The 17,687-nt window shown below is 34.6% G+C and overlaps 1 protein-coding gene across 2 annotated transcripts; it reads left to right on the top strand.

The window, feature by feature from the left end:
- Positions 1-10,253: 10,253 nt before the first annotated feature.
- Positions 10,254-15,156, top strand: LOC132643614 (uncharacterized). 2 transcript variants are annotated; one of them, XM_060360086.1, is made up of 2 exons: positions 10,254-10,411; positions 14,392-15,156. In XM_060360086.1, the coding sequence occupies exon 2, from the start codon at positions 14,417-14,419 to the stop codon at positions 14,945-14,947; it is 531 nt and encodes a 176-aa protein (XP_060216069.1). In that variant the 5' UTR covers positions 10,254-10,411; positions 14,392-14,416; the 3' UTR covers positions 14,948-15,156. The 2 variants fall into 2 exon arrangements, with proteins under 2 accessions (XP_060216069.1, XP_060216070.1); XM_060360087.1 differs by having other exon boundaries at positions 10,282-10,411; positions 14,374-15,156.
- Positions 15,157-17,687: the final 2,531 nt, after the last annotated feature.

Below are 17,687 nucleotides of genomic sequence, written 5' to 3'. Positions count from 1 at the left end.
GATAGAGATTTGAGCTGAAGCTTCAAAAAAAAAAAAAAAAAGGATTCGATCGTCCCAGAAAAACAAAGGCTAAGAACGACCTCCAAAGCAAGAAGGAGCCCATAAAATAAAATAAAAAACTCAGTCATTCGGGATCTCGGACATACAACCCGTTATTTCTTTTTATTTTTCACACTCAAGCATACAACCTGGAATTACTATCAAGACCTCGGGCATGCAACCCAGGTCAATTCTCTTAATCCCCACAGAGTCTCGGGCATGCAACCCTAAACTCAAAAAAAAAAAAAGAGTTTTAACTTGCAAAAGAGGCCGCACAAGTAAAAAAGAAAGGGACAATAAAACAAAGTAGATCAGCGTCAGAGCACACAAATACTAAGCACAGATATAGTGCAACGCTTAGGGAAGGATTAGTCACTCCTTGCCCAAATAATAACCTACCCTTTTCCCAAGCCTACATTACAACTCCATAACTTGCCCGATAACAAGCCCTACGTGATCCTATGCTAAGGTTTCTCTCATTAGTGGATACTTACATGACGGCCAAGCTTATGGTATTACAATTGCAAGCATTGAACATCTTTCTGAGTTTGAGTGAACTTCTCTAGATGTCCCAAAGTTCAAAAATACTGAATATGTGTGAAAAGTGACTTTCTTTCTGGTGAGGGCACTTGAAACATGAGGATAAGTATAGTTCATAATCCTTGTTTGAAGCAAAATGAACCAATCTTGTCGATCCTTAGGTATGTCTGAGGTACCACTTGAAGCTGTAGAAATTACCAATAAGTCCATCTTGGTTTGTTGGACGATAAATAATGGCGAATTCTTATGCACAATACTAATTGTTCGTACCAATTGAAGTTGAGGCATGTTATATAAATCATTGTTATTAAAAAAAAACATTTTTGCTAGATTTTGCTCTCATGGATTTGCTATTTTTCTTAATTTTGTTTTTTTTTTGTTGCACAGTAAATATAGTTCAATGTTGTTGTGTTGTTACTAACTCTACGATGTATCGACATCTGGTCTTACCATGAAAGATCCTCGTATTTCTCCGCTGAAGCATGAAATTGGGAGAACATTTTGAGTAGCTAAAAAAAAAAAGGGTTGTTTTTGTTGTTGTTGGCGTGGCGTTTGGTGGTGAGGAAGATGAAGGCGGGAGCGAAGGGGTGGTTTGGCGCGTCGCCGGAGCTCGGAGCTCCGGCGGCTGTGGGAAAAAAATGAGAGGAGGGAAAATGTTTAGGTTTTCCTTGGATAAAATCTGATGTTGTGAGGGGAGAGAAAAAAATGTATTTTTGAGGGAGGAAGGGAATAGAAAAAGTGAAGGGAGAGAGTTTTTAGGGGGAAAGAAATGGAAGAAAATTCAAAAAGTAGAAAACATGTGGGGCCTGCAGAGAAAAGGGGAAAGGAATAAAATCTGGAAAATGAGATGTGTTGTCTGTGTAAGTGTGTGTTTGTGTATAGAATGAAGACAAAGGATGAAAAAATAAATTTAACCCCACCCTTTCTTATAATATCAATGAACACCCTCTTTTGTCCAAAAAATGAAAGAATGCACCCCTTTGTCCCCTCAATGCTTATTTTAATCCCTTTTAAAAAAAAAAAAAAACCTTGACTTGATCGGATTTTACTCTGCGTTTAAAAATTAATTACTCCGATTTTCTCTGCACTGTCAGACTGTACTAAAATATAGTTAATTAATACATGTATAAATAATAACGCAAGTATAAAATATAAACATTAATGTCTATGATATGAAAATGTATTGCTATAAAATTAAGAAACAATTATTAATTGCACAAAAAATTGTAGTATTACGCTGTACATGTGCAAAATAATGATTCTTGAAAAATGACAATAAATTGAGAAAATTCCTAAAATAAGGATAATCATCAATAAATTGTTGAAAAAATGTAAAAATGCGTAAAAAATGTATTTCGTGCTCTTTAACGAATCAGGGCCCTCCAAAGCGTTAATTTTAAGCACGTCGAGCCAAAATTAGGTGTCAACAATCAGCTTTCATTTTTCTTTGGAAAAATGTACATTTGGAACCTATAGGTTTGTTCCCTGGAGGAAGATCAACTAATTCCCAAGTATGGTTGTTCAACATGAATTTATCTCACTATGGGTTGCTTCTTTCCAAAATTGAGCTTCTGATGAAGACATTGCTTCTTTGTAAGTTCGAGCCTCATTTTCCAACAAAAATGTTATTCCAAAGGAAGTAGATGTCCTTTGATGTTTTCTATGTCTTGAATTTTCCTCATCATGAACTTCTTCCTTTGTTTCTTCCAGAGGTCATTTAGATCATTCGCTAGGCGACTTATAAGGCGGATGTCATGCATGCTTAGCCTTTAAAAAAAAAAACTTTTTCATATATATATATATATATATATATATAATATAATCATCATAACGTACCCGGCCTTTTCGGGACTCCGTGTGTAACGTACCCGGCCTTTTCGGGACTCCGTGTGTAACGTACCCGGCCTTTTCGGGACTCCGTGTGTAACGTACCCGACCTTTTCGGGACTCCGTGTGTACCGTACCCGGCCCTTTCGGGACTCGGTGTGTAGCATACCCGGCCTTTTTGAGACTCGGTGTGTAATACCAACTGATCAGTGGTTGCACAATAGGTGTCGTATGATACGCTCAAATTACACCTATTAATGGTATAACGCGGACGTTGTCAAATATAGTAACCCAACAAGGTTGGGGTCGAATCTCACAGGGAATATAGTGTGAAAAGTTTACTAAAGTCGTAGGATGCTTAATTTAGGTCTAATGTCTTAATCTGAGGATTTTGGTAAAAGTTGGTTTTTTTTTAATGACTAATTGCTAACTAATTGCTTTGGGTTGTAATTTATGGTAACAAAAACCAAGGTTGTGTCCCCGTTAGATAAGGTGTATGATCATGGGTATTGATCTTGATATACTTCTAATGGATCATTATATGAATGCACTTAACCTCTATATGAATCTCTACTATTTCCCAATAAATAAAGATTATCTCTTTCTATGATTTTTCAAAATATAAGAAAGTAACTATGATAAATGATTAATTATGCCAAGTAAATTCTTCTTATTCCTAAGTGAATTTATTAAATAAATTTTAAAGCTTTGAGTCCTTGTTATTTATTCTTACCAACCCTAATTATTTTCCCAAATAAATCAAGGTTTATGGCTTTAATCAATGTTTGCAACCATTAATTATGAATGAAGAATGAAGAATAAATAAACCCTAATAATCCATTATGTGTATATCAATCACAAACCCAATCACAAAACACCCATCATTGGGTTCACAACCCTAGTAAGGAGATTTAGCTACTCATGACAAAGAACAAGAAAATAAGAAATTGAAGAATTCATAATTGCTTACTTTGGAAGAAAAGAAGAATTAATGATACTTGAATTGATGTTTGAATCTTCAAAAACTAGAGAGTATTTGATATTCTAAGTCAAGAGACAAAAATATAATAACTGATAACAAATTAAAACCCTACAATGAACTATTTATAGGTTTCAAAATGTAAAATTACAGAATTTGCACTTAAGTCCCAGGCGGTACTTATACGGTCCGTATAACTTTTCACGGACCGTATAACACTTATACGGCTCATCCTTGTGTCTGCAGAGAAAAACACGAACTGGCATTACACGGTTCGTATAACTTTATACGGCTCGTACAACTTGCCCGTGAAACTTCTTCCAACCTTTATCACATCCACTTATACGGCCCGTATAATATTATACGGTCCGTATAAGTGTTCGTGTTTCAGCATCTCTCTACTGCGACATTCTGTTGTTTTGCTTACTTTTGTATGACCACAGATACGGTCCGTATAATATTATACGGACCATGAAAATCAATCTTCAGTATGACTTTCCGATTTACCAGAAACATGACAAAAATACATCAAAACAACACATACTTGCCTAAAAACAAGTAAAACTTCTCGTAAAAGAGTATCAATTGTGCCATAATTTCCCGGCACATCACCGTACCCGGCCGACTATAGCGCGGCTCGGAGTGAGAAAATACATACATACATATATATATATATATATATATATATATATATATATATATATATATATATATATATATATATAAATATAAAGCATGCATGAGAGCCAAATAAAAGCTACGACTCTATCGGAGTGACGTAAGGTCGGTAACCTCCGATTTATGGAGCAATCATCATCGCTATATCTCACCTTGAAGGAACAATTATCATAAGGTGAGATCAATGATAATGGATAAAATTAAGGAAATCATGAAATAAGCTCAATAATCTCATAATAGCATTAAAATCATAAGCTTTGGAATTTCTAGAATTAAGATCATCATCATCATGTTCATCATAGAAAACATCTCATCTTTAGTATCATAAGAAGCTTTTAAGAATCATGAACTACTAACTTTTGGGAGTAAGAAGGTTATGGAAACATATATGGAATCATAACATAGGAATCATGCCTTTTGAACAAAATTATAAGATGAGATCAACATCAACAAATATAATAAAAAATCTTGAAACCAGCTCAATAATCTCATAATGACATTAAAACCATAACTTTGGATCTCCAGAAATGGGATCATCATAATCCTCATCGTGGTCCTTATAGAAAACATTCGTCTTAAGCATCATAAGGATTTTGAGAATCATGAACTGCTAGTATTTTTGGAAATAAGGTATTATGGGAGTCGTGTATGCGTTCATAGGAAAAGAATCATGCCTTTAAAAGAAAGAGGAATAGCCTTAACATACCTTTTGGTCTCCTTAACTACTCAACGTTTATCCTTCCAAGCTCGTAAATCTACATGTAAACCATTCATACTATTGTTAGGCTCATTGTCACATGCTTATCTTAAGCCTTCAATTTAAATTCATTTAGGATCTGTCGAAATTCGGGCAGCATCTCCCCTGTTTATATGCCTAGCCCGAAATCACAATCCAATAACCAATAAAAACAACAACAATACCAACATCACAACAATATCATCAACACCAATATGCTCCATAAAACATTCCACACGATGTTTTCCAAGTTTCTAAACTAACCAACTTGTTATACGACTATTTAATAACTTTATTAAACTGAAATTAATATTAATAAGGATAGATTCATACCTTATTCTTGATAGAGCAACAATATCTTCAATATTACTTCGAATCCAAGCCAATTCCAATGCAAGACAAAACTATAATCGCGACTACACATTACTCGGACCTCGATTAATACTCTGTCACTCGAAATTACTCAAAATCCTCACTTTTATGGTGTATATAGGCCCTCTTATGCTTGCTGAATTTTCTGGAATATTTGGGAAATTTTTATGAAGAAAAAGTGGGGCTTTGCCCCTTATATAGTGGATTAGAGTCGGTTGGCACTGTAGCAGCGCGCCCTGCTCTGCCCGCCTAACTTGTAACATCCATAATTCTCTACTCTGATGTCGTATCGATGAGCAGTTTGTTGCGTTGGAAACTAGACTTCATGAACTTCAATTTAGGCTTTTGCTTTGCTTCAAAACTCCTCATATACTAAGATATTCTTTCTCAAAGTTGGACCAAAATTGCCCCTCATATTTTTCCCATAAAATCAAACAAACTTAATTTCTTTGATCCACTTGCCCTCCAATCCTTCCGTAGCTTATTATGTGAACTTAAACCCTCGTAACCTCATAGGTGCATACAATCTCACATATCCTGGGAAGTACTCCAGGTCTACACTTAAAACAATTAATGCCTAATAGATTTCACGTACAAAATTATGAGATGTAACAGAAAGAACATATTTCTTCTGAACAAGTATATGACCAATTATTAATTTGGTAGTTTCATAAACTAATCACTAGTTAAAAACTCAACGAACACCATATCAAATATTCACCAAGGATTTTGTTTTTTGGACATAACATAATGCAAGAATGTCATTAGATTTTATATCTTTTGTTCTTTCAAACTAAATTAGACACTAAGTCTAATATTAATTTTATCATAAGTCAAGAACCCCCCACATTTTAAATATTTCAAGTACCCAGTTCTCGGGCAACTCAAAATTAAAAGATCATATCAATAACAATGCTTATGCACACGAGACTTCATCAAACCACGGCTAATTCATACCATCATTCATGTTTCTATATATACTGAACTGAAACATATTACTTTCGACCATATTTCAAAATATATTAAAATTAACATTGTCACACAGTTATGCCATGCCTGCAGTATTAACATACTGTAATTTTTAATTTTCATTAGCTTAGAGAAGACTTCAATCTCTGTTCTTCACCAAATAATTGCATGTCAGACATATAAAAGGTCTTTCAACTGATTCTTTGTAACCCGTACTTATTTTAAAAGTTTGATGCCTTATTCTTATCAAACTAAAATATATGTATATTTTTATTGATTCAAAATAATATGCAAATATTTTTTCATGATCTCAAGAATAATTTCTCAAGTATAAAAGTAAGCCTAATTCATGTCTCAGTGCCATGAAAAGAATCTTCCACGTATTTTAAGCATGCTACCAAATTGTATACCAACTAATTAACTTCATGGCATGCAAATAAAATATATTTTGAAATCATCACATAATGAACATCTAGCCTATAAAATTCATAGAAGTTATACTTCATAACTCACAATGGGTAGAAAATATATACTGTATTAAATAATTATAAATTGAGAGAGAGAATAAAACCTGTTTTGTTGTCTTTCAATCTCTCCAAATAATGGTGTGATACAATAGAATCCCATTGTCCATATTCACCACTAATCATGCTTCATACAACACGGATCGAATCCATCACACAATTGCTAAACTTGCTTCACACATGTGAATGAACAAACTAGCGTAATGATAAAGAAAAGACGTGTCCATTTCGAGCAGTCAAAGCCTTTACTTAAAAGGTGTCAATGACTACACTCTAACGGTTCATACAATGGAAGTTATTCTTCTTCTTACTATTCACAAATTGTCTGCAGACTATTCTCCCTTCAAAGATAATTCATAAAAAGGAACCCAATACTTAAGGAAAATAAATTCAATATGTGAACCTTCATTTACTCAGGACAAAGCCCCTTCAAAATTTTCCTCTCTATTAGACATCGTTAGAAAATCGGTATTGTTTTAGAATTCATAAAACGGCGAAGTTTTTATATCTTCAAGCCGAATACATTTACTTGGTGAGGTTTTTATCTCTTCAAACCAAATAAAGAGTCAGTGAAGATTTTATATCTTCAAACCAATGAACATTACTAAATCGGTAAAGTTTTTATGTTCTTTAAACCTAGTAACTTGGAGTAGAAAATCACGTAGATTTTAATCTCCAAACAACGGAGTAGAAAATCACAAAGGTTTTAGTTTCCAAATATAGAAAGTACAAACCACAAAGGTTTAATTTCTGAAAAGAGTACTTTCTTCTCTCTGAAAGTATGTATATCTCTGTTTGCTTTAGTGGTTTAATTTCCTTTTATAAATTTAACCACTGGTTTCTTATCCAAAAAGAGAGTCTTTAATCATGAATTGGGATTCACCGTCTTTTCCTTTACTTTGTGTCAAAAGTTCATTAATATGGGAATAAGACTCAATCGGATGTTGCCAACTACCATGTTTTGAGTAATGGGTTTAGGAACCAAACACACTGTCATGTTTGACAACTTCCATCTTCACTTCCATGAATAAAACTTTTTACTGTATAAGTTTTCAAACATGAGTGAACAATTCATTCCCTTTGAAGCACCGGTTCAGTTTCCTAGAGATGCTGCAACAGTAGTTTTTCTTCTTTTCCTGCAGATTAGTTTTATAGCAATCAAGCATAAATTCCCAATTCGCCAAGTAATATAATTAACCATTGGACAAAACATCCAACAAAATGTTCTCTTCCTCAATAATCTTTTTTCTATCATCTGTTGATAATTTTCTTTCTCGTTTTCTTTCCAACAAAGTAGAACACAGATAAATAATAATAGTAAAAAAGGTAAATTCCTTAAAATTGTTGTCCAAAACTGTGCTCAAAACAATAAATGTCATTAGTAAAATAATGTTCAAACAATGAAATGATATTTTAATAAAACCGAAAAAACAAAATGACAAAAACACTATTCGAGTCCACAGAATCAATGTGTGTCCTTAAGGAATTTAATCTCCTCACTGTACCCGAGGTTATGGATTGCTTCCTCCCAGATAAAATGGATATACCTGTTGATGGCGTAGCGGTACCTCAAACCCCACCAACTTCGTCGAATGCAAATTCAGCAATAAATGACACGACTCTACTATTATTTTGTTTTGAAAACAAATGCAGAGAACAATTTAAGAGGGAGAAAAAATTCAGATTTGATTTCAGATTTTTGGTGTATCAAATCTGAAGCAAAGCCTTTGAATTTATAGACAATGAAAGGGTGAGATGGAGTGGTGCAATCCAAAATGTGCCTTTTGGGTACACTTCAAAAGATAAGTTTCTCATTTCCCATTCACACTCTAAAATCCTAACATTCTCTAAGCATATAAGTTCATTTGCGATTAAATACTACCTTTAGATGCTTCACAATGTAAGAAGTGGTATGAAACTAATCTTAATAAGAAACTAACTTTCATAAGAATGCAATGTTCCTAATTATGTATTAATAAAAAATAGTTTTTGTACGTTCAAAATAATCTAGCATGAAAACACCACATTCAATAGAATTTTGAAATAAAATTTATCTATAATTCATTTAGAACAACAAAAAAAAGAGTTGGAATTTCTCGTTCAATCAGAAGTTAACTCATACCCTAAATGGACGATCTAGCTACAACACGTACAGAAATAGTTTGTGCCATCTCCACATTCAATGCAATTCACAAGCATTGATTTATTGTTTCATGAAGGCAGACACATGTCCACGGTACTATTTATAGGTTCACCTGAATTCAGTAGCATTTGTCCAAATCATGTATATAATTACAAGAATTCATTACATACATATAACTATTAAACTGTGAACTCAGTTATTATTACTCTATATTAACTGAGGTAATTCCACCCATAAACTTTAAATTATGAATCTTCATTTGCATGAGGCAAAGGTGAAGATCTATTAAGAGAAACTTAGATATAATTAAATTAATCCATATATCCAAATTTTAACAGAATTGCTTTAGTATGGAATTGTCTCACTGGTATGTACAAACGTGAATAAGGAAAAGACGAAAACATGAACAAATAATTGGCAAGCTAAACTTGAGAAAAATATTTGAATTTGAGATATGTGAAATACCTGAACTTTAATTTTTTCGTGCAAGTAATCCTACATCTTCAAACAAAAATGTAGAAAGTTTGAGACAGCTAGACCTAACTTCAGACAAAAAGCTCGCTACCTAATTATTTGAAGTTAGCCTTTGGAAAGTCAACTTCAGATACATATGTCTGAACTTCAGACTCACGCATCTGAAGTTAATTTAAAGTGGTTAAACTTGTAAAATCTAGGAATTGTGGCTATGACATAAAAAAGGATCCCAAAATCGGCTATATGTGCACTTGACCCTACAGGATGTATATCCAAGCCCAAAGAATCATTCACACAAATGCCTCTATTTTAGGGTGGTCTTTAATTTTGCCCCTCAAATTTGTGGCCTTTAATTTTTGTCCTTCAACACTTTTGGCGCGGCATAATTTAGATTTCGCTCGGTAAGGCTTACGTTTAGCTTCGGCATATGTATCATAACATCCACACAAGTTATGCCGGATAAGACAAAAATTTCAACACTCAACATAATCTGAAAAACAACATAAGTTTAGATTTCGCTCGGCAAAGTTAACATTTAGCTTCGGCGTATGTATCATGACATCCACACAAGTTATGCCGGAAAAGACAAAACTTTCAAAACTCAACGTAATCTGGTACTAAACAACTTATGATGCATAACTTAATTCCTGCAGAACTTGTGCCGAGCGAGGCAAAAGCTCAGTTTCCGAAGATAAAAATATTATCGAACTTATGCTGAGCGAAGCAAGTGTGGATATTCTCATTAAATAAGCAACATGAACAGAAATTAAAGACCACAAGGAGGAGTCATTTGCACTTTTCCCCTATTTTGTGCTGATCTTAAAGTTTTGCCCTTCAAAATTGTACTCATGACTAGAGGGACATAAATTACGCCCGATAATATTCACACAAATTATGTCAGTTCCCTTTAAAGAATTTATGCCCTAACGGGCATAAGTTTGATTTTGAAAGATAAAAATTAAAGACCAATTCATTTTCATTTGAAGAAAAACTTGAAGCCCAAATTACGTGGAACGGGTTTGATGATAAACAAACAAATAAAGCCCAAATTCGATCCAGCCAAAATCTTCTCTACGGTCTTCTTCTCTTCATCGGCCATCTCCTCACAATTCTCCCGTCGGAATCTTACTGTAAGTATCTATTTGTCCTTTATTCTCTCTCTCTCTCCCTCTCTCTCTCTCTCTCTCTCTCTCTCTCTCTATATATATATATATATATATATATATATATATATATATATATATATATATATATTATTTGAACAAAACTTTAATCCCTTTTTTGCAATCAACTTTGTATTTATGATTCTGTGTTTGCTTCTACCAGAACTCTTTTCCCTTTTTCTGATGATACTTAGTGGGTTGAACTCATATTTTAGTAAATTATTATTATTATGCTGTGTTCACTCAAGCCGTGATAATATTGTGATTGTGATTTTTACGAGTTTTATACTTGTTCTTATTTGCTTTTGATGTTGTAATTGCTGTTAAGTTGTCATGGGTATACTGAATTAGCTTTAAGAAGAGTAATAATTAGCTATCTGAATATCTAGATCGACTTAGGGTGTGTTTGATATGAGAATGAAGGAAAATGGAAAAATTGGAAAAACAGAAAATGTTTTCCTTCATACCAAAAACACACTTAGCCCCCAGGGCTTAGTTCAAGCGGCACCGGTTGAGGGACTTGTGACTTAGGTCACAGGTTCGAGTGTTGTGTCATGTGAATCAAGCGTGGTATTTAAGTGGAGAAGGGTAGAGTGCAGACCCATTATATCGAATTTTGAAGACTGTCCCTAGACGCTGTTCTTGGTCATAAAAAAAGGAATAAGTAGATGGGTTACCCCGTGCAGGTAGAGAAGTAGGGAAAAGTGGGTGTATACCTAACATAGTCCTTCACTAATCACTTGCGTTTTTGAAATGTAGAAGACTAATTACTGATATGCATTAGTGCTCCCACGACCTCTAAGGCTAATCTGCCACTGCTGTTTCTGCTCTTCTGATCACCCATGTTTTCTTGCTAACCATGTGGTATATTCACCTTACGATTTATGTCTCTGTTTTCTTCTGGTGCCCCTAATATTCCAAGAAATGATCTAATTTCTTTTATTAGTGTATGTCATAAACTCCTTTCATTCTGTTTTATGTGCATTTTTGGTATTTTCTGGTTGTTATGCATTCACTTCATTACAGTTTTTGCAATTCCTTCACTCATCTAATTGTTGTTTGTGTTTATAGTTCTTTTTCCTTGCTTGATATATACTGCTCACACATTATGTGCTTTACGCTTAAAGTTCCAGTTAACCTTGACACTTTTGACTGGCAAATAAATGAAATCCATTTTGCTGCTTCATGAGATAGTTGGTGGATGAATATAAAGTGCCCTTTGTTCTTCGAACGTCATACTATATAGTACCATTCCATCTTATTTGTGTTCAACCTTTCTTCTTAATATGTCCAAATTATTTTAGGGATTCTTTTTTCCTTTTGGGTAAATGTAATAGGACATTCTGCTGCCATGGCTGGCAGAGTGGTTCCCTACAAGTTTTTTGTATCAAATGGACACACATTAACCAATCGACGATCAGCTGACCTTGTATTGTGATAATTCCTTTTGTGTTCCCCTCCATTTCTTAACAAGTAGATGGTTCATTATTGACTATAAACGGGATTCCTGTATCAAGAGGCGTATACACCAAAGCCTAAGAAAAGTTTCATCTTATTGATCTAGACACGTAGGGGTGTCTTATGTACTCCAAAGCAGACAAAAGCAGCAAAATCATTTGCAATTTTATGAGGGGTTCTATTTGCGTTCAGAAATTTCTCTTTCCATGTGTTCACTGGCTATTGCAAGCTCTGTTGCTTGTGCATCTCCTACCCCATGTTGTCCAACTCATCAGTATCTTTGCACAGTGTTAGGATCGGTCCATCATAGTCCAAATAGCTTCAAATTTATAAGGATCTCTTTTGGATCCTCTTACTATTGAGTTTAGCTTTAAGTCGATCATGAGATGGCTGGCATTCTCCCTACTCTCAATAGATAAGAAGCACCAATGAATGTCTTTGTTTTCTTTGCCTCAGTTTCCTCTTTGGTTCCCCATGCCTCCAGCCAAACAAAAAATTGACCTCCTAGCTTTTCCACAGTTCTTTCCACCACCAGAAAACATACACGACGAAAAGAAAAATGAACCTTAAAGTTGCATTTTGTTTGCCATTCGCCTGAGACACCATCTGTATAATAGTTGCACCATACATTCATTATTGTTGTCAGTTTGTCTTTATTCAGCCTGCAACTATGACCTCCCATGTTAATCAAATTTCAAATATAATCTGTCTGGAAGTCTATACTATATCGCTGGGGTAAGACAAGAAAGCAACGAGTTCATTTGAGAAAGGTAACATATGTATGCATCAGCTCTAAGAAGGTGTTCATATCAATATTTCCAACTATAAAAGCCCTCGTTCATCTGACAAAGATTCAAAAAAGTTCAAAAAATGCTTTTGCATCCTCTACATTGCTTTCTTTACACCAGAAAAGAAGAGACAAAACACATCTCAGCTTGAATTTCTGTATGGAGCATGTTATGTCTTCAAAGCACCTCGTATTCCTTTCTTTCCACACAGTCCACCATGTGCTGGCTGGATAACCTTCCACCACCTTTTCTGTGTGATACTACCTGCTGCATTGTTCCAGATCCACAGAAGATCCTTTTTATCTCTAGGCATTACCCATTTGACCCCAGCCAAAGACAGAAATACCTTGCAGTGAAGAAACAGATATGACTGTTGTTTCCTGCCTCTTCCCGGCACAAAAAACACCTGGAAGTTAATTGGATCCCCCTTTTCTGTAAGTTTTCATGTGTCAAACATGCTTTTCTATCCGCCAACCAAGTGAAACAGACCACTTTGGAAGGAGCTTTGATTTTACAGATAGATTTCCAAGGGTTTGGAAGGAGCTTTGATTTTACAGATAGATTTCCAAGGGCAATCAGAACTATTGTAGTCAGTATCAGATAGAAGATGATAAGCGGAACTGCCTGTGAACTTTTTGGTGGTGCTTCCATTCTATACCATTGAATCATCAGTATTTCTTATACCTTGAAAGACTTCTAGTATCTTCAGGATTTCAGCCACTTTTTCGATCTCCCAATCATTTAGCCATCTTCTACAATAGAGATTCCATCCCTGCTGGCTCCATGTATATTGAATTGTAGCTTCAGGTGTAGAGGTGAAACTGCACAAATGTGGACATGAATCTTTAATAGCACTCTGTCCTAACAAATTTTCAATCCAGAAATGATAATTTCCTGCCATTGCCAATTCCGAACCCAGTACTCACAACAAACTCCTTGCAGTATTTCCTGATTGCTTTCTATATACTAACCCCAAAGGAAGAACTTACTGATTTAGTATTCCAATGCCCCCACTGGCCATCTTTCTGAGTTACCAATTCTGTAAGAACATATGATTTTCACTAGATCAAAACAGAATTTTGCAGATAAACACCCAAGGAGTTGCTTGAGTAACTTTTTTTAAAAGTAATGCAAAGTGGAACTTAAGATTCTCCTTGTGGGATTACTAATTATTTCTTTTTTAATTAATTAAAAAGAAGAAGATTGCCGACGCATCTGGAATCATTAGGAGTTCTAATTATTTCTAAAATGATCCAATTAGATTTCCCTGTTTCTTTTTTCTTTTTTTTCAATTGCCTATCTTAATTACTTTTGCATGTGTCTGGTCTTTCTTTTAGTAAATGTTGTTGGATGTAAATTTTTTGACAGATTTTGCTGACTAGCATTTTTAAAGGACTGCTTATACATACATATACAACCATAAGCGTGATCAATCAATGCAGCAATCTGGTTGCACTGCTTTTTAACAATCCTGCACTTCTTTAGTAAAGAAGTTTAACACAAGGAAAGATGACTTTGTATAGGGATGGTTAGTTGAAAGAAAAGAGGAGGAACTGTTCTAGAAGTACATAAACGCTGGTTGTCTGAGCTTTACTGCTTCATTCTTTTTGTATTATGTTGTCTTCCCCTTAATGAGATGCAAGTTTTCTCATTTTGTCTCAAGTTGTCATTTTATATGACTAGGATGAATTGATATTTCAGATATTTGTGAAGAGCTGCTGTTGTCATGAGTGAATCATTCACTATACAGATCCACAGCAATTTAGTTAAACAGCTTGCTGATGAGGGTGAAAAATTGAAGAAGAAAACGAGGAAGCCAAAAACAAAGATACAAAGAGAAAACAAAGCAGCGCAGAAGCCAATCTCTGGTGATCCTGATGTAGTGAAGGGGCCTGCTGCTACAGGATGGCCTGTTCAGCCTCCTTTGTTCATGCCAGTCCCTCCACCAACTCATCCTGCTATTGCAGAATTAGATGCTATTCGATCTGTGCTCAAAGAGAGCGAGAAAGTTGTGGAGAGGTTGCAGAAACAGGAGGAAAACATGTTGCAAGAAGTGACAAAGAAGGCTAAGGATCTACACGATAAGGAGTTCAAACTTCCGAATCAAAAGCCTATCCCTTGCTTGGATGAGAGAGATGCTTGTTTTAAATGCTACAAGGAACATGAAAAGGACCCCCTAAATTGTGCTAATGTGGTTCAAAATTTTGCAGAATGCGCTCGCAGAGTTAAGCAGCAAGTCAGCCTGGCGGATAAGTAGATTTAGCTCGCGAAAGATATTTTACAAAGTGGTGGTCATTTCACTTGGTGGAAATAAAAAAATGTATTGTTTTAACCATGTAGACTTGAAGAAGTTTATGGTGGCTTTTTTTGGTCATTTTTTCGTTAGCTTTTAAGTTGTGGATGCAAATGATTGTGGGATTTGCCAAAATGAAATTTTCCTAACAGGATGTTATTGCTTCTAACTGATCAGCAGGTTTCCATTTGTTATTTGTTTTGCTAAGTTAGCCGAGTTGAAAACACACATCAAAGCCAAAAAAGGGGACAGAGAAATCATAGTTACGGATTCAACTTATACAGTGTAAATTTACTACTTGTGCAGGTTGTCTGTCATATTTTCTGGTTACTAGTTTCTCAAGGGTAGAAGCATGTATTTTACATTTCTGGTAATGTGACAGTGTATAGAAGTTAAACTCAATAGGTATTATTGGTGGTTTGACTAGAGTAAAACATAGATATGGCAAATCATAAGACTTGTTACTTTGTTAAAATGTTTGTTTCGTTTCATTGCTTGATAGGCAAACAAGTGATCCTTGGTTATAATTTTCTATGTGAAATCACTTTTAAACTAAAGGAATTGCAACTGTTGGTACTGATTTTAGACAGTTTTCCAAAATCTTAATGGTATATGGTTGAATTGAATCTATAACAGTGAGTTTAGCTATGAAATTGATCAAAATTGACTCGCAAGTGACAAGCAATTTGGGTACAAGGAGTACTATATTTTACCAGTAACGAGAGATTGATGTTATGTAACATAACACTTATCTTATTCGAGTTCATCATTTGTTGTAAGTCAGTGAAAGTTAAAGCCAAATAACATTTTTTTTTTATGATATGGGAACTTGCAGCCGCTACTCTTTGGGTGCGCACAGGGTAAATTCAGCTCTTGTGCAATAACTCGCAAATCAAAATCAAATAACATTCTTAGTATGTCAAGTTAATAACACACACCCACAAAAAAAATAAAAAATAAAAAATAAAACAAAATCACAGATTAAACGGGTTTGTAATCGTTCATTCGAAGGCGAAATTCTCGATTAATATTTGACGACTTATTTCGAAAGGTTATACTACACAATATACATAGCAAATTTCATGGTAAGATCTCAAGTGTTAAGTTTATTAAATATTCTATTATATTGGAAAGCAATTCGTTGTTAGATAGTTTCTAATATAAAATGTTTTAAATTGCACAGACGCATCTGTTCGTGAAAGGACAGGACTATTCTAAAAAATACCTCTCAAATTCTATAAATATAAAGATACTCTTGAAGTAGCATATAGAAAAATCTACGGAAAACATCACTAAACACCCTTAAAAAATAAAATATTTACCCGACATACTCTTAGGCCAAACTCCTTCCTCTGCGATACCATTGCAATATATTTATATATTACGATGATATCATGGAGGACTAAGAGAAGGACTGAAATAGTCCTCCATGATACCATCTCAGTATATTTACATATCATGATGGTACCATGGTCCTGAGAAGTGTCTCATTGAAGGACTGAAGTAGTCCTTCATGATACCATCACAGTATATGTATATAAGACGATGGTATCATAGAGGTTTTTTTTTTCCGAGAAAAGTGTGTCTTTTTGAATAAATGAACATGATCATCCATAATAGTATCTCAGTATATTTATATAGCATGATGGTATCACAGACCGAAGCTTCTTCCATAATACCATCTCAGTATATTTATATACCATTATGGTATTACGGAGGACTAAGAGAAGGACTGAAGCATCTTCTATGATACCATCTTAGTATATTTATATACCATGTTGGTATCATAACTTGGAGCATCTCGGGTAATTTTTTTTTTCTTGAGGGTACGAAAGTAATGAGGATATGGACGGGTAATTATTTTTGTTTGAGGGGGCATCCGTGATCTTTCCCAAAAAATCTACAGGTATAAACATGAGCTTTGTTGTATCTCGAAGGGAATTGCTTGTATTTCTCCCAATTTGTATACGAGCAATATGTCTTTAAGGATAGTTGATTTATCCACGTCTCAAAGTCATTTCTTCCTCAATTATGTTTACCTATTTTTTTTAACAATCTTAAAGAGATATTGTGTTGTGAAAATAATGGCGGATTGAGAAAAAGCAAAAGAAGAAAAACTGTAGATGCAGCGGTTCTATGAGACAATGACGAAACTTGACCGATGCTTCAAGGAGATGGAATCACTCTCGTGTTGGGAAACTTATTTATTTTAGATAGATGAAACTGAAGATGGAATTTGCCAAATAAAGATCAAAGACCCCTTTCTTTTGACCAGAACAACTAGTTGAAGTAAATGTCGATAAGTAGTTTTATGAATTAAATGCGGGCATTGACAAAACAAAATTGGATCGGCGACTACGGAAGGAAGAGATTAATTTAACGAAGATGGATTTAACTTTCTACATCTTCTGTTCTTAGATTTAATTGTGCCGAAAACATCATACAAGGACATGGCACTAAAAAAAAAAAAGATAATTTACAAAGGTTGAATGTTGTAATTCGCGGGGTTTTAGCCTCCACTAATTGCTTGAGGAGGTTAAAACTCCCGTTAATTACAACTTTTAACCTCTGCAAAGTATTCCTTTTTTTATATGTGGAAAGAAACAGACAGATAAAGAAAATCTTCTCTATTCTATATCAGGTTGAACAGAATCAGACAAACGAGAAAGCAACGCGGAAAATATGAATCCGCGTTATACTTTGT

The sequence above is a fragment of the Lycium barbarum genome, chromosome 6 (genome assembly GCF_019175385.1).
Source record: "Lycium barbarum isolate Lr01 chromosome 6, ASM1917538v2, whole genome shotgun sequence".
NCBI lineage: Eukaryota > Viridiplantae > Streptophyta > Magnoliopsida > Solanales > Solanaceae > Lycium > Lycium barbarum.
The sequence above is the reverse complement of the archived record's forward strand: the minus strand, read 5'-3'. Positions and strand labels throughout refer to the sequence as shown.